This window comes from Cygnus olor, unplaced genomic scaffold (assembly GCF_009769625.2).
Source record: "Cygnus olor isolate bCygOlo1 unplaced genomic scaffold, bCygOlo1.pri.v2 scaffold_103_ctg1, whole genome shotgun sequence".
Taxonomy (NCBI): Eukaryota; Metazoa; Chordata; class Aves; order Anseriformes; family Anatidae; genus Cygnus; species Cygnus olor.
In genome coordinates, this window is record NW_024429096.1 from 55,350 (window position 1) to 78,680 (window position 23,331).

Consider the following 23,331-nt stretch of genomic DNA (forward strand, 5'->3'; position numbering starts at 1 on the left):
GCCACAATGCCCCCCAGAATGAGTCAAATACTCATGTTTTGTGGCAAAGAAGGCATATAGAGCCAAACACAACCATATTTGGGGCAAAAATAGACATGAAAGGGCAAAAAATGCCCCTACTGAGGTCAATAGGCAACGTGTCCCTCTCTCGTGCCTCCCTCTGGAGCAAAGATGATTGGAAATGGGAAAATACTTTTACTTTTGGAGTCTGAATGCTCAGAAAAATGCCTGTATTTGGGGTCCAAAAGGACAAAGGGGCAAAAGTATTCCCATCTTTGGGGCAAATTCCCTGAGCTCAAATTCCCTTCAATGAACCTAAATTCCCTTCTCTGAGCCCAAATTCTCTCCACTGAGCCCAAATTCCCTTCACTGAACCCAAATTCCCTTAACTGAACCCAAATTCCCTACTCTGAGCCCAACATCTTGCACCAAGCCCAAACCCAGGCTCTCCCCATTGACTTGATGGCCACTTTTCACCCAAATATCCATGAGTTTGGGCCCATATATTGAGTTTTGAGGCAAATATGGAGATGCTTTTGCTTTGGACACGTTTTTTTTTGCCAAAATACATGAACATTTTGGCCCTTTACGGTTCTTTCTTGCATCAGCCACCGCAGAATGGGTTGAATCTGCCCAGATTCGGCTCCAGCTGGGCCTTTTTATGTTCACCCAGCGATCGTTGGGCGGTGACTCTGCTCCTCCAGGTTGCCCAGGGCTGCAGGCGGCCGAGACGTTGGACGAGTCCGGAGGGGGCCTCGTGAAGCCTGGGGGGTCCCTGACCCTGGTCTGCAAGGGCTCCGGATACACCTTCAGCAGCTTCGGCATGGGATGGGCACGACAGGTGCCCGGGAAGGGGCTCGAGGCGGTCGCAGGTATTAGCAGCGGTGGTAGTAGCACATGGTACGCGTCGGCGGTGAAGGGACGCTCCACCATCTCCAGGAACAACGGGCAGAGCACGGTCACCCTGCAGATGAACAGCCTCAAGGCCGAAGACACCGCCACCTACTACTGCACGAGGGGTGGTGCTGGTGGTTATACTACAGCTGATAGTAGTGGCACTGGTGGTGCTGCTGGTGCTGGTTACTTTGGTGGTGGTGGGGATGTTGACGATGGTGCTGGTGATGTTGACGGTGTTGGTATTGATGGCGGCGGTGGTGATGTTGATGGTGCTGGTGATGTTGATGGTGCTGGTCACATCGGTCATCCTGATCACCCAAATCCCTGGCATTACACCCCAAATCATTTGGTGAGCCCAACTCATTCCATTGACCCCAAGGTTCTGAAATAAGCCCAGATTTTCTGCTCCGTGCCCCAACCTTGCAGCCGGGTGTCCCTGACCCTGGTCTGCAAGGGCTCCGGCTTCACCTTCAGCAGCGTCAGCATGGGATGGGCACGACAGGCGCCCGGGAAGGGGCTCGAGGCGGTCGCAGGTATTAGGAGCGATGGTACCACAGGCTACGCGCCGGCGGTGAAGGGACGCTTCACCATCTCCAAGAACGACGGGCAGAGCACGCTCACCCTGCAGATGAACAGCCTCAAGGCCGAAGACACCGCCACCTACTACTGCGCGAAATGTGATAGCAGTGCTAGTTGGGGTCACACTGGTGGGATTGGTGGTGCTGCTGGTGCTGCTGGCATTGTTCATGGCCCAGGGAAAGGCTCCGACACAACTCATCCCGGCCACCACCAGGTTCTCCACCCGCAGCTCTTCTCACGCAGCGCTGCGCTCCGGGGTCGTTGCTCCTGAGGCTTTTCACCCATGAAGCCCGCAGGCTGATGGATGTCGCCCTGGGCTTTTGCAGGGGTTGGGCCATCGAGGGTCCAGGACCCTCCTGGAGAACCTCCTGATGGATGGGCTGGATGGGCAGAGGGTGATGGAGGTTGGCCAATAGGTGAAGGGTGGTCATGAAAAAAAGGAAATAAAATGGTGATAGTGGTGGAGACCCCAAAACGCACGTCCAAGGCAACACCAGAAGCAGTATCAATACAATAAGCAGCACCAGCAGTATAACCACTAGCAGCTCTCGCGCAGTAGTAGGTGGCGGTGTCTTCGGCCTTGAGGCTGTTCATCTGCAGGGTGAGCGTACTCTGCCCGTTGTTCCTGGAGATGGTGAAGCGCCCCTTCACCGCCGACGCGTAGCCTGTCCAACTACTATCGCTCTCAATACCCGCGACGTACTCAAGCCCCTTCCCGGGTGCCCGTCGCACCTACATCATGAGGTAGCTGCTGAAGGTGAAGCCGGAGGCCTTGCAGACCAGGGTCAGGGAACCCCCAGGCTTCACGAGGCCCCCTCTGCACTCAGAGAACCCGAGCACTGTGCTTGGTGCCACCCAGCACCTCCACATCTCCCTTCCCAACCAGCTCCTGCTGCCATGTGCCCATCCGGCACCACATCTCATCTCCTCAGAGCTCACTGCAGTCCCTGGATGATCCCAAACATCTCTGGCTTCACCTTCAGTAGCTACAACGTGATGTGGGTGTGACAGGCCCCCGGGAAGGGGCTCGAGTACGTCGCGGGTACTACCAGTGATGGTAGTTGGACAGGCTACGCGCCGGCGGTGGAGGGACGCTTCACCATCTCCAGGGACAACGGGCAGAGCACGCTCACCCTGCAGATGAACAGCCCCAAGGCCGAAGACACCGCCACCTACTACTGCGCGAAAACTGCTGATGGTGGTGCTGGTGCAATCATTGCTGGTGCTGCTGGTGCTGGTGCTGGTGGTGATGTTGGTTGTGGTGCTGGTCATGATGATGGTGTTGGTGATGGTTTTTGTGTTGTTCGTCATGGTCTTGGTGATGTTAATATAGTCAGGCATCAACACCACCAGCACCATCACTGCTCCAACCGCTACCAGCATACTCCCTCACGCAGTAGTAGGTGGTGGTGTCGTTGGCCTTGAGGCTGTTCATCTCCAGTGTGACAATGTGCTACTATCACCACTCCAAATACTAGCAACCCACTTGAGCCCCATCCCGAGCGCCTGTCTCACCCACTGCATGTCATAGTCGCTGAAGGTAGAAGCAGCTACCGCATGTATTGGGTGCGACAGGCACCCGGGAAGGGGCTCGAGGTCGTCGCAGCTATTAGCGGTGGTGGCACATCCTACGCGCCGGCGGTGAAGGGACGCTTCACCATCTCCAGGAACAACGGGCAGAGCACGCTCACCCTGCAGATGAACAGCCTCAAGGCCGAAGACACCGCCACCTACTACTGCGCGAAAGCTGCTGGTGGTTATGGTGGTGCTTATGGTCATGCTGGTGAGATTGGTGGTGCTGCTGGTGCTGCTGGCATTGTTCATGGCCCAGGGAAAGGCCCCGACACAACTCATCCCGGCCACCAGCAGGTTCTCCACTCGCAGCTCTTCTCACGCAGCGCTGGGCACTGGGGTTGTCACTCCTGAGGCTTTCCACCCATGAAGCCCTCAGGCTGACGGATGTCGCCCTGGGCTTCTGCAGGGCTGGGCCATCAAGGGCCCAGGATCCTCCTGGACAAGCAGCAGCTGATGTTGGATGAGTCCGGAGGGGGCCTTGTGAAGCCTGGGGCGTCCCTGACCCTGGTCTGCAAGGCCTCTGGATACACCTTCAGCAGCGTCGGCATGAACTGGGTGCGACAGGCGCCCGGGAAGGCGCTTGAGTGGGTTGCGAGTATTAGCACCAGTGGTAGTACCACAAGATACGCGCCAGCGGTGAAGGGACGCTTCACCATCTCCAGGAACAACGGGCAGAGCACGGCCACCCTGCAGATGAACAGCCTCAAGGCCGAAGACACCGCCACCTACTACTGCGCGAGAGCTGCTAGTGGTTATGCTGGTGGTGCTGGTTATCGTATTGATGCTGCTTCTGGTGGTGCTGATGGCCTCATGCAGAGCACAGGGAAGGACCTTGGACATGGATTCTGGGGTCTTCACCACCATCACCATTTCATTTTGTTTTGTTTTATGACCACCCTTCATCCATTGGCCAACCTCCATCACCCTCCGCCCCTCCCGCCCATCCATCAAGAGGTTCTCCGGCAGGATCCTGGGCACTTGATGGCCCAACCCCTGCAAAAGCCCAGGGCGACATCCATCAGCCTGAGGGCTTCATGGGTGAAAAGCCTCAGGAGCAACGATCACAGAACCCAGTGCTGCGTGAGAAGAGCTGCAGGTGGAGAACCTGCTGGTGGCCGGGATGAGTTGTGTTGGGGCCTTTCCCTGGGCCATGAACAATACCAGCAGCACCAGCAGCACCATCAATCTCACCAGTGTGACCCCAGCTCGCACTGCTATCACGTTTCGTGCAGTAGTAGGTGGCGGTGTCTTCGGCCTTGAGGCTGTTCATCTGCAGGGTGACCGTGCTCTGCCCGTTGTTCCTGGAGATGGTGAAGCGTCCCTTCACCGCCGGCGCGTACTCTGTGTAACTACCATCGTTGTTAATACGCGCGACCAACTCGAGCCCCTTCCCGGGCATCTGTCAGATCCATCTCATGCTGACGCTGCTGAAGGTGAAGCCGGAGGCCTTGCAGACCAGGGTCAGGGACCCCGCAGGACTCACACGGCCCCCTCTGGTCTCGCCCAATGTCTCGGCCACCCGCAGCCCTGGGGAGGAAGGACAGAGAGCAGTGGGCTCAGCCTGGTCTGCAAGGCCTCCGGATACACCTTCAGCAGCTACAGCATGTATTGGGTGCGACAGGCACCTGGGAAGGGGCTTGAATACGTCGCAGCTATTAACAGCGGTGGTAGCACATACTACGCGTCGGCGGTGAAGGGACGCTTCACCATCTCCAGGAACAACGGGCAGAGCACGCTCACCCTGCAGATGAACAGCCTCAAGGCCGAAGACACCGCCACCTACTACTGCACGAGAAGTTATGCTTGTAGTGGTTGTACTGCTGTTGATTGGATTGATGGTGCTGCTGGTGCTGCTGGCCTCATCCACGGCCCATGGAAAGGTCCCGACACAGCTCATCCCAGCACCGCCGGCGTGTAGGCTGTGCTACCACTGCTCATAACGGGTTCATGCCATGTGCTACCATCGCTCTGAATACCCGCGACCCACTCGAGCCCCTTCCCGGGCGCCTTTCGCACCCAGTGTATGCTGTAGCTGCTGAAGGTGAAGCCAGAGCCCTTGCAGACCAAGGTCAGGGACCCCCCGGGCTTCTGTACCCGCTCTCTGTCCTTCCTCCCCAGGGCTGCGGACGACCATGACACTGGAGGAGTCCAGAGGGGGCCTCGTAAATCCTGGGGTGTCCCTGATCCTGGTCTGCAAGGGCTCCGGATACACCTTCAGCGACAACACCATGTTTTGGGTGCGACAGGCACCCGGGAAGGCGCTTGAGTTTGTCGCGAGTATTTACAGCAGTGGTAGTAGCACATACTACGCGTCGGCGGTGAAGGGACGCTTCACCATCTCCAGGAACGACGGGCAGAGCACGGCCACCCTGCAGATGAACAGCCTCAAGGCCGAAGACACCGCCACCTACTACTGCGCGAAAGTTTATAGCAGTGGTTGGTGTGGTGATAGTGCTGGTGGTGTTGATGGCTGACAATATTAACATCACCAGCACCATCATCATGACCAGCACCACAGCCAGCAGCACCAGCAGCACCAGCATCAGCAGCACTAGCAATCTCATAAGCGTAACCACCACCACAGTAAGCATATTTCGCGCAGTAGTAGGTGGCGGTGTCTTCGGCCTTGAGGCTGTTCATCTGCAGGGTGAGCGTGCTCTGCCCGTTGTTCCTGGAGATGGTGAAGCGCCCCTTCACCGCCGACGCGTAGTATGTGTAACTACCACTGCCGCTAATACCCGCGACGAATTCGAGCCCCTTCCCGGGTGCCTGTCGCACCCACATCATGAGGTAGCTGCTGAAGGTGAAGCCGGAGGCCTTGCAGACCAGGGTCAGGAACCCCCAGGCTTCACGAGGCCCCCTCTGCACTCAGAGAACCCGAGCACCGTGCTTGGTGCCACCCAGCACCTCCACATCTCCCTTCCCAACCAGCTCCTGCTGCCGTGTGCCCATCCGACACCACATCTCATCTCCTCAGAGCTCACTGCAGTCCCTGGATGGTCCCAAACATCTCCGGCTTCACCTTCAGTAGCTACAACATGATGTGGGTGCGACAGGCCCCCGGGAAAGGGCTCGAGTATGTCGCACGTATTACCAGCGATGGTTTTTGGACAAGCTACGCTCCGGCGGTGGAGGGACGCTTCACCATCTCCAAGGACAACGCCAGAGCATGCTCATCCTGCTGATGAACAGCCTCTAGGCCGAAGACACCACCACCTACTATTGCGCAATAGGTGGTGCCGGTGGTTGTACTACGGCTGATGCTAGTGAAATTGGTGCTGCTGGTGCTGCTGGTTACATTGGTGGTGTCCGTGATGTTCACGATGGTGTTGGTGATGTTGCTGGTGCTGGTCATCTTGGTGCTACTGTTGGTGATTCTGCCCTCGAGCACGGCACAAGGGAAGGGCTTCAGCACAAATTGCCCTGCCCACAAGCAGGTCTCCAGCACCACCACCAACGTGAGCAGCTTTTGTGCAGTAGCAGGGCTGTGGGCAGCCATGATACTGGACAAGTCCGGAGGGGGCCTCGTGAAGCCTGGGGGGTCCCTGACCCTGGTCTGCAAGGCCTCCGGCTTCACCTTCAGCAGCAACGCCATGCTTTGGGTGCGACAGGCACCTGGGAAGGGGCTCGAGTACGTCGCAAGTATTAGCAACAGTGGTAGTAGCACAAACTACGCGTCGGCGGTGAAGGGACGCTTCACCGTCTCCAAGAACGACGGGCAGAGCACGGTCACCCTGCAGATGAACAGCCTCAAGGCTGAAGACACCGCCACCTACTACTGCACGAGAAGTTATGCTTGTAGTGGTTGTACTGCTGTTGGTTGGATTGATGGTGCTGCTGGTGCTGCTGGCCTCATCCACGGCCCATGGAAAGGTCCCGACACAGCTCATCCCAGCACCGCCGGCGTGTAGGCTGTGCTACCACTGCTCATTATGGGTTCATGCCATGTGCTACCATCGCTCTGAATACCCGCGACCCACTCGAGCCCCTTCCCGGGCGCCTTTCGCACCCAGTGCATGCTGTAGCTGCTGAAGGTGAAGCCAGAGCCCTTGCAGACCAAGGTCAGGGACCCCACGGGGCTTCTGTACCCGCTCTCTGTCCTTCCTCCCCAGGGCTGCGGACGACCATGACACTGGAGGAGTCCAGAGGGGGCCTCGTAAATCCTGGGGTGTCCCTGATCCTGCTCTGCAAGGGCTCCAGATACACCTTCAGCGACTACACCATGTTTTGGGTGCGACAGGCACCCGGGAAGGCGCTTGAGTTCGTCGCGAGTATTTACAGCAGTGGTAGTTACACAGAATACGCGTCGGCGGTGAAGGGACGCTTCACCATCTCCAGGAACGACGGGCAGAGCACGGCCACCCTGCAGATGAACAGCCTCAAGGCCGAAGACACCGCCACCTACTACTGCGCGAAATATGCTTACAGTGGTGGTGGTTACGCTTATGAGATTGCTGGTGCTGCTGGTGCTGGTGCTGCTGGTGTTGGTGCTGCTGGTGCTGTTGGCTGTGGTGCTGGTCATGATGATGGTGCTGGTGATGTTAATACTGTCAGCCATCAACACTACTAGCTCTATCGCCACTCCAACCACCACTATAACCATTCGCGCAGTTGTAGGTGCTACTACCATCCTTGCTAATATCTGCGACGTATTCAAGCCACTTCCCAGGAGCCTGTCGCACCCATGCCATGAGGTAGCTGCTGAAGGTGAAGCCGGAGATGTTTGGGACTACCCATGCACTGCAGCGAGGTCTGCTTTACCCACACTATTGGAACATTTTGCTCCAGAAATTAAGTATTTTCCCATTTGTGGCCATCCTTGCCCCAAATAGAAGGAGACATTGCCTCTTATGCTTACTCTTGACCTCAGTATCGGCATGCTTTTGCCCTTTCATGGCTATTTTTGCCCCAAATACAGAGGTGTTTGGCTCTATATGCCCTCTTTGTCCCAAACATGAGCACTTGGCTCATTTTCAGGGGCACTGTGGCCCCACGATGGGGGTTCTTTGCCCTTTATGGATATTTTTTGATGCAAATAATACACATTTCCTACTTTTTAACATGAATTTGAATGAAATTGGGGTGTTGATTATTATTCTTGCCATTTACACACCTATCACATAGAAATTTTTTTCCTCTTTTTTCCATTTATTCCAGAATACTAGCATATTTTTAACACTTTGGGGCCAGCTGAGTCCAAAATGTGGGAATGTCATCCCACTTCTGGACTAAAAACCCTCAATTTGAGAAATTTTTGCTGAGACCTTCAGCGCTGCCCACCCAAGCATAGCCAGCGAAATGTTTGTGCGGGGGCTATTTCTGGGCAGAAAACGAGTTATTTTCACACTTCCTGAAACCTCAGCAGCTGGAGCAGCCCCGAAACACAGCTGCTTTCTGTTTTCTGTGTCCATTTTAGAGAGATTGCAATTAAATTACTCAGCATCCATATTAAGTAATCCATCCAATTAAATAATTCCATGTCACAAGTGATCAGGGATCACGATGAAATAACTCAAAGCACCCCATGAATTAGTGCATGGTAGAGAATTAAATGAGATGACGAAGAAACACAATGAATGCTTGTCAAAGATCAAAATGAAATAATTCCACGTCTTATTAATTAGAGCATGGTAGAAAAAGCAACAAATCTCAAGTTTGTTGAGTTGTTTCTACTCAGCAAAGAAACACGATGAGTCCTGCTCAAGGATCACCATGAAATAATTCAGTGCATGCAATTAATGAGTGCGTGGCAGGGAATGCAACGACATAACGAGGAAACACGATGAGTGCCCCTGAAATGGAACAAGGAAAAAATCTAACGAGCCCAATTAATGAGCCCATCGTAGAGAATGTAATGAAAGAAGTCAAGTCAATGAAATAACTCCGGGCAATGAAATACCCCAAGGAGGAAAGGCGATGAATGCCCCTCAGGGTGCCTTCAAATGCGCCCGTCCCCAGCGTCCCCCACAGCACCCGGCGCCCCCTTCCCCTGCCCACCATGAGTCCTCGGCCTCACGCCTTCGCCCTCCTCCTCCTCCTCCTGGCCGCCGTCCCAGGTAGGGCCCGGTCCCGCGGAGGCTGCCGGCGGCCCCGGCTCCCCACGGCCGTGCGGGGGCCCGTGCCGTGCGGCTGAGCCCACCGCTCTCTGTCCTTCCTCCCCAGGGCTGCGGGCGGCCGCGACGTTGGATGAGACCGGAGGGGGCCTCGTGAAGCCCGGGGGGTCCTTGGCCCTGGTCTGCAAGGCCTCCGGCTTCACCTTCAGCAGCTACCACATGCAGTGGGTGTGACAGGCGCCTGGGAAGGGGCTCGAGTGGGTCGCATATATTAACAGCGGTGGTAGCACATGGTACGCGTCAGCAGTGAAGGGACGCTTCACCATCTCCAGGGACAACGGGCACAGCACGACCACCCTGCAGATGAACAGCCTCAAGGCCGAAGACACCGCCACCTACTACTGCGTGAAAGGTTATAGTGGTAGTGCTTGGAGTGGTTGTAGTGCTGGTGGTGTTGATGGCTGACAGTATTAACATCACCAAGACCATCATGAACATCACAAAGACCATCACCAACACCATATTCATGAGCAGTACCACAACCAATATCACCAGCAGCTCCAGCACCAGCAGCACCATCAATCCCACTAGCAGCAGCACCCCAAGCACTACCAGCACATTTCGCGCAGTAGTAGGTGGCGGTGTCTTCGGCCTTGAGGCTGTTCATCTGCAGGGTGAGCGTGCTCTGCCCGTCGTTCCTGGAGATGGTGAAGCGTCCCTGCACCGCCGGCGTATACTGTGTGCTACCATCGCTCCAAATAGTTGCGACCCACTCGAGCCCCTTCCCAGGTGCCTGTCACACCCATCCCATGGTGTTGCTGCTGAAGGTGAAGCCAGAGGCCTTGCAGACCAGGGTCAGGGACCCCCCGGGCTTCACGAGGCCCCCTCCGGACTCGTCCAATGTCTCAGCCGCCCGCAGCCCTGGGGAGGAAGGACAGAGAGCGGTGGGCTCAGCCCGTGGGGTCCGTGACCCTGGTCTGCAAAGCCTCCGGCTTCACCTTCAGCAGCTACTACATGGGATGGATGCGACAGGCGCCTGGAAAGGCGCTCCAGTACATCGCAGAAATTAACAGTGGTGGTAGTAGCCCATGGTACGCGTCGGCGGTGAAGGGACGCTTCACCATCTCCAGGAACAACGGGCAGAGCACGCTCACCCTGCAGATGAACAGCCTCAAGGCCGAAGACACCGCCACCTACTACTGTGCGAAAGGTGCTGGTAGTGGTTGGGGTTGTGGTGCTGCCACTGGTGGTGGTGATGCTGCTGGTGATGTTGGTGATGGTGTTGATGATGTTGATGATGGTATGGATGATGTTAGAGGTGTAGGTGATGATGCTTTCAGTGAAATTGATGGTTCCGGTAAGATTGGTGGTGTTGGTAACTTTGATGCTGTTGTCGGTGATGTTGATGGCATTAATAATTATCATGGTGTCGATGATGTCGACGGTGTTGATAATGATCATAGAACCATGGACTCATAAAAACACAAGTTTGGAAAGGACCTACAAGGTCACCTACTCCAACCATCCTCCTATCACCACTACTACCCACTGAGCTACTATGTGATGATGGTGTCGATGATGATGAAGGCGCTGCTCATGCTGATATAGATCGTTATGTTGATGAGGCTGATGGTGCTGCTGCCCTCATGCATGGCACAGGGAAAGGGCCTGGACACAAATTCTCCTGGCCACAAGAAGCATCTCCATCAGTACCACCAGCTCTGCCCATTGTTACTGGAGATGGTGAAGCGTCCCTTCACCGCCGACGCGTAGTATGTGCCACTACCACTGCTGGTAATAAGCGCGACCCACTCGAGCCCTTCCCGGGTGCCTGTCGCACCCAATACATGTTGTAGCTGCTGAAGGTGAAGCCGGAGCCCTTGCAGACCAGGGTCAGGGACGCCCCAGGACTCACACGGCCCCCTCCGGACTCGTCCAACGTCTCGGCCGCCCGCAGCCCTGGGGAGGAAGGACAGAGAGCGGTGGGCTCAGCCGCACGGCACGGGCCCCTGCACGGCCGTGGGGAGCCGGGGCCGCCGGCAGCCTCCGCGGGACCGGGCCCTACCTGGGACGGCGGCCAGGAGGAGGAGGAGGAGGGCAAAGGCGTGAGGCTGAGGACTCATGGTGGGCAGGGGAAGGGGGCGCCGGGTGCTGTGGGGGTGCTGGGGATGGGCATATTTGAAGGCGCCTGGATGGGGGTTCATCGCATTTTCTCCTTGGGGTATTTCATTGCTCTGAGTTATTTCATAATAACTCAGCTGAGCCCACCGCTCTCTGTCCTTCCTCCCCAGGGCTGCGGGCGGCTGAGACGTTGGACGAGTCTGGAGGGGGCCTCGTGAAGCCCGGGGGGTCCCTGACCCTGGTCTGCAAGGGCTCCGGCTTCACCTTCAGCAGCTACCCCATGGGATGGATCCGACAGGCACCCGGGAAGGCGCTCGAGTGGGTCGCGAGTATTTACAGCGATGGTAGTAGCCCATGGTACGCACCGGCAGTGCAGGGACGCTTCACCCTCTCCAAGCACAACAGGCAGAGCACGCTCACCCTGCAGATGAACAGCCTCAAGGCTGACGACCCCGCTACCTACTACTGCACGAGAGATTATGGTGGTGGTCAGGCTTTTGATGGTGCTGGTGGCGGTGTTGACAGTATTGGTCATGTTGATGTTGGTGCTCTTTATGACGATGGTGTTGGTGGTGTTGGTGTTGGTGCTCTTCATGATGATGGTCATGGTGGTGTTGGTGCTGGTGGTGGCGCTGTCGATAGTGACGGTGCTGAGAAGAGCTGCGGGTGGAGAACCTGCTGGTGGCTGCGGTGAGTTGTGTCGGGGCCTTTCCCTGGGGTGTGCACGGTGCCTGCAGCACCACCACCACCATCAATCTCACCAGCATAACCACAACCACCACTACCAGCATGTTTCCCGCAGTAGTAGGTGGCAGTGTCTTCGGCCTTGAGGCTGTTCATCTGCAGGGTGGCCGTGCTCTGCCCGTCATTCCTGGAGATGGTGAAGCGTCCCTGCACCGCCGGCGTGTACCATGTGCTACTACCATCGTAGCTAATAGCTGCGACCTCCTCGAGCCCCTTCCCGGGCGCCTGTCGCACCCAATACATGCTGTAGTCGCTGAAGGTGAAGCCGGAGCCCTTGCAGACCAGGGTCAGGGACCCCCCGGGCTTCACGAGGCCCCCTCCGGACTCATCCAACATCTTGGCCACCCACAGCCCTGGGGAGGAAGGACAGAGAGCGGTGGGCTCAGCTGCATGGCACGGTCACCCGAGAAAGGGCTCAGGTTCACCGTGGGTATTTACAAGGATGGTAGTAGCACAGGCTACACGCCGGTGGTGCCGGGATGCTTCACGATCTCCAGGAGCTACTGGTACAGCACGGTCACACTGCAGATGAACAGCCTCAAGGCCGACGACACCGCCACCTACTACTGCACGAAAGGTGCTGGTAGTGGTGGTGGTGCTGAAGATATTGGTGGTGCTGCTGGTGCTGCTGGTGCTGGTGCTGCTGGTGATGTTGATGGTGATTCCGGTCACGATGATGGTGTTGGTGATGTTAATCGTGTTGTTAATCGTGTTGTCGTGTAATCACCGGGACTGGCCCACAATGGAGAGCAGCCTCGTGAGGCCTTTTCCGGGTCTCTCAGCACCTGTGGGTCCTGAGGGAGCCAACGGACTCATCGACAGTTGGGACTGGTGGATGTCCACCTCAAGTGTTCCTTGTCTTGGTCCTCTCCCAGCACTGGAACACCTCCGATTCTCCAGGCTTTCTCCATGGGATTCCTGAAGGCCGGTCTTGCTGGAGAAGGCCGAGGTAAAGGAGGCATTCAGACCTCAGCCTTCTCCACACCCTGCCCCATCAGGTCCCGGCCTCCTTCAGCAGTGATCCAACGTTCCCCCGGTCCTCCTTTTGTCACCGATGTCCTCACAGAAGACCTTCACATTGTCCTTGTCATCCCTGACCACTCCAGTGGGCCATTTGGGTTCCCAACTTCATGCTGGGATGCTCAGACAACAGCTCGGTGTTCCTCCCATGTCCTTCCACCCCCTGTAGGCTTCCTTTTGTGTCTGACTTTGGCCAGGAGCTCCACGTTCCTCCACGCGGACCTCCTGGCATCGTTGCCTGACTTCCTCTTTGCAGCAACGCATCGCGGCCGAGCTTGGAGGAGGTGACCCTCGAGGATCTCCATCAATGAAACCAGCACCAGGAGCAGCACCAGCACCACCGCTGTCTCTCGCGCAGTAGTAGGTGGCGGTGTCTTCGGCCTTGAGGCTGTTCATCTGCAGGGTGAGCGTGCTCTGCCCGTCGTTCTTGGAGATGGTGAAGCGTCCCTGCACCGCCGACGCGTAGTTTGTGTAACTACCATCGCTGTTAATATTTGCGATGTATTCGAACCCCTTCCCGGGTGCCTGTTGCACCCACTGCATTTGGTAGCTGCTGAAGGTGAAGCCGGAGGCCTTGCAGACCAGGGTCAGGGACCCCCCGGGCTTCACGAGGCCCCCTCCGGACTCGTCCAACGTCTCGGCCGCCCGCAGCCCTGGGGAGGAAGGACAGAGAGCGGTGGGCTCAGCCTGCGGGGTCCAGAGTTCTTGACAGGGAATACAATGAAATAACTCAACAAGGAAACACGATGAGCGCTCCTGAAATGGAGCAAGGAAATAATTCAAGGAGCCCAATTAACGACCCCATTGTAGGGAATGCAATGAAAGAAGTCAAGTCAATGAAATAACTCAGGGCAATGAAGTAACTCAGGGCAATGAAGTAACTCAGGGCAATGAAATAACTCAAGGCAATGAAATACCCCAAGGAGGAAACACAATGAACGCTCCTCAGGGCGCCTTCAAATGCGCCCGTCCCCAGCATCCCCACAGCACCCGGTGCCCCCTTCCCCTGCCCACCATGAGTCCTCAGCCTCACGCCTTCGCCCTCCTCCTCCTCCTCCTGGCCGCCGTCCCAGGTAGGGCCCGGTCCCGCAGAGGCTGCCGGCGGCCCCGGCTCCCCACGGCCGTGCGGGGGCCCGTGCCGTGCGGCTGAGCCCACCGCTCTCTGTCCTTCCTCCCCAGGACTGCGGGCGGCCGAGACGTTGGACGAGTCCGGAGGGGGCCGTGTGAGTCCTGGGGCGTCCCTGACCCTGGTCTGCAAGGGCTCCGGCTTCACCTTCAGCAGTGACACCATTTACTGGGTGCGACAGGTGTCTGGAAAGGGGCTCAAGTGGGTCGCCACTATTAACAGTGGTAGTAGTGGCATATGGTACACGTCGGCAGTGCAGGGACGCTTCACCCTCTCCAGAAACGACGGGCAGAGCACGGCCACCCTGCAGATGAACAGCCTCAAGGCCGAAGACACCGCCACCTACTACTGCGCGAAAAGTGCTGATGCTGGTGGTGGTGCCGGTGCAATCATTGCTGGTGCTGCAGGTGCTGGTGCTGCTTGTGACATTGGTTGTGATGCTGGTCATGATGATGGTGTTGGTGATGTTAACATTGTCAGCCATCAACACCACCAGCGCTATCACCGCAGCAACCACTACCAGCAGCTCTCGCGCAGTAGTAGGTGGCGGTGTCTTCGGCCTTGAGGCTGTTCATCTGCAGGGTGGCCGTGCTCTGCCCATTGTTTCTGGAGAGGGTGAAGCGTCCCTGCACTGCCGGTGCGTAGGCTGTGGTACTACCACTGCTGCTAATAAGTGCGACGAACTCAAGTCCTTTCCCGGGTGCCTGTTGTACCCACTACATGTAGTAGCCACTGAAGGTGAAGCCGGAGGCCTTGCAGACCAGGGTCAGGGATCCCCCCGGGCTTCACGAGGCCCCCTCCGGACTTGTCCAGTATCATGGCTGCCCACAGCCCTGCTACTGCACGAAAGCTGCTCACGTTGGTGGTGGTGCTGGAGACCTGCTTGTGGGCAGGGCAATTTGTGCTGAAGCCCTTCCCTTGTGCCGTGCTCGAGGGCAGAATCACCAACAGTAGCACCAAGATGACCAGCACCAGCAACATCACCAACACCATCGTGAACATCACGGACACCACCAATGTAACCAACAGCAGCAGCACAATCAATGCCATCAGCATCAGCCGTAGTATAACCTCTAAGGCGTTTCGCGCAGTAGTAGGTGGCGGTGTCCTCGAACTTGAGGCTGCTCATCTGCACAGTGAGCGCTCTATGCCCGTTGTTCCTGGAGATGGTGAAGCATCCCTGCACTACCGGAGAATACTGTGTGCTACTACCATCGTAGCTAATAGCTGCAACCGCCTCGAGCACCTTCTCTGGCGCCTGTCGCACCCAGTACATGCTGTAGCTGCTGAAGTCATAGCCGGAGCCCTTGCAGACCAGGGTCAGGGACCCCCCGGGCTTCTGTCACCGCTCTCTGTCCTTCCTCCCCAGGGCTGCGGGCAGCTGAGACGTTGGATGAGTCCAGAGGGGGCCTCGTGAAGCCCGGGGGGTCCCTGACCCTGGTCTGCAAGGGCTCCGGATACACCTTCAGCAGCTATAGCATGGAATGGGTGCGACAGGCACCCGGGAAGGCGCTCGAATACGTCGCGAGTATTGACAACACTGGTAGTTACACAAAATATGCGCCGGCGGTGCAGGGACGCTTCACCATCTCCAGGAACGACGGGCAGAGCACGACCACCCTGCAGATGAACAGCCTCAAGGCCGAAGACACCGCCACCTACTACTGCATGAAACGTGCTGATAGTGGTTGTGGTACTGCTGCTAGTGGGATTGATGGTGCTGCTGGTGCTGGAGCTGCTGGTGATATTGGTTGTGGTACTGCTCATGAATATGGTGTTGGTGATGGTCTTTGTGATGTTCATGATGGTCTTTGTGATGTTAATAGTCAGCCATCAACACCACCAGCACTATCACCGCTCCAAGGACTACCACCATACTCTCTCGCATCATCATGTCTAGCATCATCATCACCACTAAGGCCTCCGTAAGCATCAAAATCACCATCACCATGACCAGCAGCAGCACTACCAGGAGCACGATCATGTCTTGCGCTGTAGTAGGTGGCGGTGTCTTCGGCCTTGAGGCTGTTCATCACGAGGGTGGCCGTGCTCTGCCCATCGTTCCTGGAGATGGTGAAGCGTCCCTGCACCGCTGGCGCGTAGAATGTGTAACTACCACTCTCGCTAATACTCGTGACGTACTCGAGCCCCTTCCCAGGTGCCTGTGGCATCCATCCCATGGCGTAGCTGCTGAAGGTGAAGCCAGAGCCCTTGCAGACCAGGGTCAGGGATCCTCCAGGATGATCCCCCCACTCTTCTGTCCTTCCTCCCCAGGGCTGCAGGCAGTTGAGACATTGGCCTCAGGAAGCCCGGGGGGGTCCCTGACCCTGGTCTGCAAGGGCTCCGGATACACCTTCAGCAGCTACACCATGCTTTGGGTGCGACAGGCACCTGGGAAGGGGCTTGAGTGGGTCGCGGGTATTGGCTACGATGGTAGTAGCACATCCTACGCGCCAGCGGTGAAGGGACGCTTCACCATCTCCAGGAACAACGGGCAGAGCACGCTCACCCTGCAGATGAACAGCCTCAAGGCCGAAGACACCGCCACCTACTACTGCGCAAAACGTGCTTGGACTGGTGGTGGTACTGCTGAAGATATTGATGGTGCTGCTGGAGCTCCTGGCCGGGGTGAGTTGTGTCGGGGCCTTTCCCTGGGCCATGAACAATGCCAGCAGCACCAGCAGCACCACCAACCCTAGCATCATAAGCATAACCACTACCACCAGCTTCTTTCGCGCAGTAGTAGGTGGCGGTGTCTTCGGCCTTGAGGCTGTTCATCTGCAGGGTGAGCGTGCTGTGCCCGTTGTCCCTGGAGATGGTGAAGCGTCCCTGCACTGCTGGCGAGTAATATGTGCTATAACTACCGTCGGTGATACTTGCGACAAACTCAAGCCCCTTTCCAGATGCTTGTCGTACCCACTGCATGTTGTAGCTGCTGAAGTCAAAGCCGGAGCCCTTGCAGACCAGGGTCAGGGACCCCCCAGGACTCACACGGCCCCCTCCGGACTCGTCCAACGTCTCGGCCGCCCGCAGCCCTGGGGAGGAAGGACAGAGAGCGGTGGGCTCAGCCGCACGGCACGGGCCCCCGCACAGCCGTGGGGAGCCGGGGCCGCCGGCAGCCTCCGCGGGACCGGGCCCTACCTGGGACGGCGGCCAGGAGGAGGAGGAGGAGGGCGAAGGCGTGAGGACTCATGGTGGGTAGGGGAAGGGGGCGCCGGGTGCTGTGGGGTTACTGGGGACGGGTGCATTTGAAGGCACCGGGAGGGGCGTTCATCGCGTTTCATCCTTGGGGTATTTCGTTGCCTTGAGTTATTACATAATAAGGCACCTGATCCTTTTTATCGATAGAGCACCGCTCTCTGTCCTTCCTCCCCAGGGCTGCGGGCGGCCGAGACGTTGGACGAGTCCGGAGGGGGCCTCGTGAAGCCCGGGGGGTCCCTGACCCTGGTCTGCAAGGCCTCCGGCTTCACCTTCGGCGACTACTACATGGGATGGATGCGACAGGCACCTGGGAAGGCGCTCGAATACGTCGCGAGTATTTACAGCGATGGTAGTTACACAGACTACGCGTCGGCGGTGAAGGGACGCTTCACCATCTCCAGGAACAACGGGCAGAGCACGCTCACCCTGCAGATGAACAGCCTCAAGGCCGAGGACACTGCCACCTACTACTGCGCGAAAGAAGCTGGTAGTGGTTGGTGTGGTGGTAGTGCTGGTGGTGTTGATGGCTGACAGTATTAACATCACCAACACCGTCATCATGACCAGCACCAGAACCAAGATCACCAGCACCACCAGCACCAGCAGCACCAGGAAGAGCAGCACCAGCAATATCGTCAGCACCACCACTGTAACCACCAGCTTCTTTCGCGCAGTAGTAGGTGGCGGTGTCTTCGGCCTTGAGGCTGTTCATCTGCAGGGTGAGCGTGCTCTGCCCGTCGTTCCTGGAGAGGGTGAAGCGTCCCTGCACCGCCGCCTCGTACCTTGTGTCACTACCATCTTTGCTAATTTTTGTGACGTTTTCGAGCCCCTTCCCGGGTGCCTGTCGCACCCAATACATGTAGTAGTTGCTGAAGGTGAAGCCGGAGCCCTTGGAGACCAGGGTCTAGAACACCCCCAGGCTTAGCCAACTGCTCTCTGTCCTTCCTCCCCAGGGCTGCGGGCAGTTGAGACATTGGCCTCGCGAAGCCTGGGGGGTCCCTGACCCTGGTCTGCAAGGCCTCTGGCTTCACCTTCAGCAGCAACGCCATGGGATGGGTGCGACAGGCACCCGGGAAGGGGCTCGAGTTTGTCGTGCATATTAGCAGCAGTGGTAGTACCCCAGTCTACGCGCCGGCAGTGAAGGGGCGCTTCACCATCTCCAGTAACAACGGGCACAGCACGACCACCCTGCAGATGAACAGCCTCAAGGCCGAAGACACCGCCACCTACTACTGCACAAAAGCTGCTGACAGTGGTGCTTGGAGTTATGCTTATGCGATTGGTGGTGCTGCTGGTGCTGCTGGCATTGTTCATGGCCCAGGGAAAGGCCCCGACACAACTCACCCCGGCCACCAGCGGGTTCTCCACCCACAGCTCTTCTCAGCCCCATCACTGTCGACAGCACTAGCACCAGCACCAACATCACCGTGATCATCATCATGAAAAGCAACAACACCAACACCACCAACACCATCATCATAAAGAGCACCGCCAGCAACATGTCCAACACTATGAACACCACAACCAGCACCATCAAGAGCCCAACCACCACCATAGTCTCTCACGCAGTAGTAGGTGGCGGTGTCTTCGGCCTTGAGGCTGTTCATCTGCAGGGTGACCGTGCTCTGTCCGTCGTTCCTGGAGATGGTGAAGCATCCCGGCACCACCGGCGCGTAGAATGTGCTACCACCGCTGTTAATAGCTGCGACGACCTCAAGCCCCTTCCCGGGTGCCTGTCGCATCCAATACATCCTGTAGCTGCTGAAGGTGTATCCGGAGGCCTTGCAGACCAGGGTCAGGGACCCCCCAGGCTGACCCACCCTCTTTTTGTCCTTCCTCCCCAGGGCTGCAGGTGGCCGAGACGTTGGACGAGTCCGGAGGGGGCCGTGTGAGTCCTGGGGCGTCCCTGACCTGGTCTGCAAGGGCTCCGGATACACCTTCAGCAGCTACACCATGGTTTGGGTGCGACAGGCGCCCGGGAAGGAGCCTTGAGTACGTCGCACAAATTAGCAGCAGTGGTAGTAGCACAGACTACGCGTCGGCGGTGAAGGGACGCTTCACCATCTCCAGGAACGACGGACAGAGCACGCTCACCCTGCAGATGAACAGCCTCAAGGCCGAAGACACCGCCACCTACTACTGCGCAAAACGTGCTTGGACTGGTGGTGGTACTGCTGAAGATATTGATGGTGCTGCTGGAGCTCCTGGCCGGGGTGAGTTGTGTCGGGGCCTTTCCCTGGGCCATGAACAATGCCAGCAGCACCAGCAGCACCACCAATCGCATAAGCATAACTCCAAGCACAACTATCAGCAGCTTTTGTGCAGTAGTAGGTGGCGGTGTCTTCGGCCTTGAGGCTGTTCATCTGCAGGGTGACGTGCTCTGCCCGTTGTCCCTGGAGATGGTGAAGCGTCCCTTCACTGCCGGCGCGTAGGCTGTGCTACTACCACTGTAGCTAATACCCGCAACGAATTCAAGCGCCTTCCCAGGCGCCTGTCGCACCCAAAGCATGGTGTTGCTGCTGAAGGTGAAGCCGGAGCCCTTGCAGACCAGGGTCAGGGACCCCGGGCTTCGCGAGGCCCCCTCCGGTCTCGTCCAACGTCGCGGCCGCCCGCAGCCCTGGGGAGGAAGGACAGAGAGCGGTGGGCTCAGCCGCACGGCACGGGCCCCCGCATGGCCGTGGGGAGCCGGGGCCGCCGGCAGCCTCCGCAGGACCGGGCCCTACCTGGGACGGCGGCCAGGAGGAGGAGGAGGAGGGCGAAGGCGTGAGGCCGAGGACTCATGGTGGGCAGGGGAAGGGGGCGCCGGGTGCTGTGGGGGACGCTGGGGACGGGCGCATTTGAAGGCACCCTGAGGGGCATTCATCGCCTTTCCTCCTTGGGGTATTTCATTGCCCGGAGTTATTTCATTGACTTGACTTCTTTCATTACATTCTCTACGATGGGCTCATTAATTGGGCTCGTTAGATTTTTTCCTTGTTCCATTTCAGGGGCACTCATTGTTCCTCGTTATGTCGTTGCATTCCCTGCCACGCACTCATTAATTGCATGCACTGAATTATTTCATGGCGCTCCTTGACCAGGACTCATCGTGTTTCTTTGCTGAGTAGAAACAACTCAACAAACTTGAGATTTGTTGCTTTTTCTACCATGTTCTAATTAATAAGACGTGGAATTATTTCATTTTGATCTTTGACAAGCATTCATTGTGTTTCTTCGCCATCTCATTTAATTCTCTACCATGCACTAATTCATGGGGTGCTTTGAGTTATTTCATCGTGATCCCTGATCACTTGTGACATGGAATTATTTAATTGGATGGATTATTTAATATGAATGCTGAGTAATTTAATTGCAATCTCTCTAAAATGGACACAGGAAACAGAAAGCAGCCGTGTTTCGGGGCTGCTCCAGCTGCTGAGGTTTCAGGCAGTACCAAAATAACTCATTTTCTGCCCAGAAATAGCCCACACACAAACATCTGTCTGGCTATGCTTGGGTGGGCACTGCAGGGAGTGCTGAATGTCTCACAAAAAATATCTAAAATTGGGTATTCTAGCCCAGAAGTGGGACGACATTCCCACATTTGGACTCAGCTGGCCCCAAAGTGTTAAAAATATGCTAGTATTCTGGGAAAAAAGGGGAAAGGAGGAAAAAAGTCCATGTGATAGGTGCGTAAGTGGCCAGGATAATAATCAACACCCAATTTCATTCAAATTCATGTTAAAAAGTAGGAAATGTGTATTATTTGCATCAAAAAATACATAAAGGGCAAAGAACCCCATCGTGGGGCCACAGTGCCCCTGAAAATGAGCCAAGTGCTCATGTTTGGGACAAAGAGGGCATATAGAGCCAAACACCTCTGTATTTGGGGCAAAAATAGCCATGAAAGGGCAAAAGCATGCCGATACTGAGGTCAAGAGTAAGCATAAGAGGCAATGCGTCCTTCTATTTGGGGCAAGGATGGCCACAAATGGGAAAATATTTCAATTTCTGGAGCAAAATGTTCCAATAGTGTGGGTAAAGCAGACCTTGCTGCAGTGCATGGGTAGTCCCAAACATCTCTGGCTTCACCTTCAGCAGCTACCTCATGGTTTGGGTGCAACAGGCGCCTGGGAAGGGTCTTGAATACGTCGCAGATATTAGCAAGGATGGTAGTAGCACATTCTACGCGCCGGTGGTGCGGGATGCTTCACCATCCAGGAACAACGGGCAGAGCACGCTCACCCTGCAGATGAACAGCCTCAAGGCCGAAGACACCGCCACCTACTACTGTGCAAGATATGCTGCTAGTGGTTGGGGTGGTGATAGCGCTGGTGCTGTTGATGGCTGACAGTCTTAACGAGTCCAGCACCATCATCGTGACCAGCACCACAACCAACATCAAGAGCAGCACCAGTACCACCAGCACCTCCAATATGTTCAGCATAACCCCAACCACCACCACCGTAAGCATTTTTCGTGCAGTAGTAGGTGGCGGTGTCTTCGGCCTTGAGGCTGTTCATCTGCAGGGTGAGCGTGCTCTGTCCGTCGTTCCTGGAGATGGTGAAGCGTCCTGCACCGCCGACGCGTAGTATGTGCTACCACCGCTGTAATAGCTGCGACGACCTCAAGCCCTTCCCGGGTGCCTGTCGCATCCAATACATCTGTAGCTGCTGAAGGTGTATCCGGAGGCCTTGCAGACCAGGGTCAGGGACCCCCCAGGCTGAGCCCACTTTTTGTCCTTCCTCCCCAGGGCTGCAGGTGGCCGAGACGTTGGACGAGTCCGGAGGGGGCCGTGTGAGTCCTGGGGCGTCCCTGACCCTGGTCTGCAAGGGCTCCGGATACACCTTCAGCAGCTACACATGGTTTGGGTGCGACAGGCGCCCGGGAAGGAGCTTGAGTACGTCGCACAAATTAGCAGCAGTGGTAGTAGCACAGACTACGCGTCGGCGGTGAAGGGACGCTTCACCATCTCCAGGAACGACGGACAGAGCACGCTCACCCTGCAGATGAACAGCCTCAAGGCCGAAGACACCGCCACCTACTACTGCGCAAAACGTGCTTGGACTGGTGGTGGTACTGCTGAAGATATTGATGGTGCTGCTGGAGCTCCTGGCCGGGGTGAGTTGTGTCGGGGCCTTTCCCTGGGCCATGAACAATGCCAGCAGCACCAGCAGCACCACCAATCGCATAAGCATAACTCCAAGCACAACTATCAGCAGCTTTTGTGCAGTAGTAGGTGGCGGTGTCTTCGGCCTTGAGGCTGTTCATCTGCAGGGTGACCGTGCTCTGCCCGTTGTCCCTGGAGATGGTGAAGCGTCCCTTCACTGCCGGCGAGTAGGCTGTGCTACTACCACTGTAGCTAATACCCGCAACGAATTCAAGCGCCTTCCCAGGCGCCTGTCGCACCCAAAGCATGGTGTTGCTGCTGAAGGTGAAGCCGGAGCCCTTGCAGACCAGGGTCAGGGACCCCCGGGCTTCGCGAGGCCCCCTCCGGTCTCGTCCAACGTCACGGCCGCCCGCAGCCCTGGGGAGGAAGGACAGAGAGCGGTGGGCTCAGCCGCACGGCACGGGCCCCGCATGGCCGTGGGGAGCCGGGGCCGCCGGCAGCCTCCGCGGGACCGGGCCCTACCTGGGACGGCGGCCAGGAGGAGGAGGAGGAGGGCGAAGGCGTGAGGCTGAGGACTCATGGTGGGCAGGGGAAGGGGGCGCCGGGTGCTGTGGGGGACGCTGGGGACGGGCGCATTTGAAGGCACCCTGAGGGGCATTCATCGCCTTTCCTCCTTGGGGTATTTCATTGCCCGGAGTTATTTCATTGACTTGACTTCTTTCATTACATTCTCTACGATGGGCTCATTAATTGGGCTCGTTAGATTTTTTCCTTGTTCCATTTCAGGGGCACTCATCGGTTTCCTCGTTATGTCGTTGCATTCCCTGCCACGCACTCATTAATTGCATGCACTGAATTTTTCATGGCGCTCCTTGAGCAGGACTCATCGTGTTTCTTTGCTGAGTAGAAACAACTCAACAAACTTG

General features: G+C 57.0%; 2 long non-coding RNA genes and 3 gene segments (V, D, J or C); 4 read left to right on the top strand and 1 right to left on the bottom strand.

Moving 5' to 3' along the window:
* Positions 1-646: 646 nt before the first annotated feature.
* LOC121063193 lies at positions 647-2,901 on the top strand. The segment is given in 2 exon segments: positions 647-841; positions 2,488-2,901. Coding segments are annotated over 2 exon segments (594 nt in total).
* A 122-nt stretch (positions 2,902-3,023) lies between these two features.
* LOC121063209 lies at positions 3,024-19,470 on the top strand. Its single transcript, XR_005815920.1, has 2 exons — positions 3,024-3,072; positions 19,310-19,470. It is a non-coding gene; the product is annotated as an uncharacterized LOC121063209 (long non-coding RNA).
* LOC121063201 lies at positions 3,394-10,598 on the top strand. The segment is given in 3 exon segments: positions 3,394-3,646; positions 10,168-10,320; positions 10,429-10,598. Coding segments are annotated over 3 exon segments (519 nt in total).
* Positions 6,561-9,832, bottom strand: LOC121063203. The gene is made up of 3 exons (XR_005815867.1): positions 9,714-9,832; positions 7,453-7,621; positions 6,561-6,823 (listed from the first exon to the last, which is right to left on the bottom strand). It is a non-coding gene; the product is annotated as an uncharacterized LOC121063203 (long non-coding RNA).
* On the top strand, positions 13,977-17,848 carry LOC121063202. The segment is given in 2 exon segments: positions 13,977-14,062; positions 17,492-17,848. Coding segments are annotated over 2 exon segments (414 nt in total).
* Positions 19,471-23,331: the final 3,861 nt, after the last annotated feature.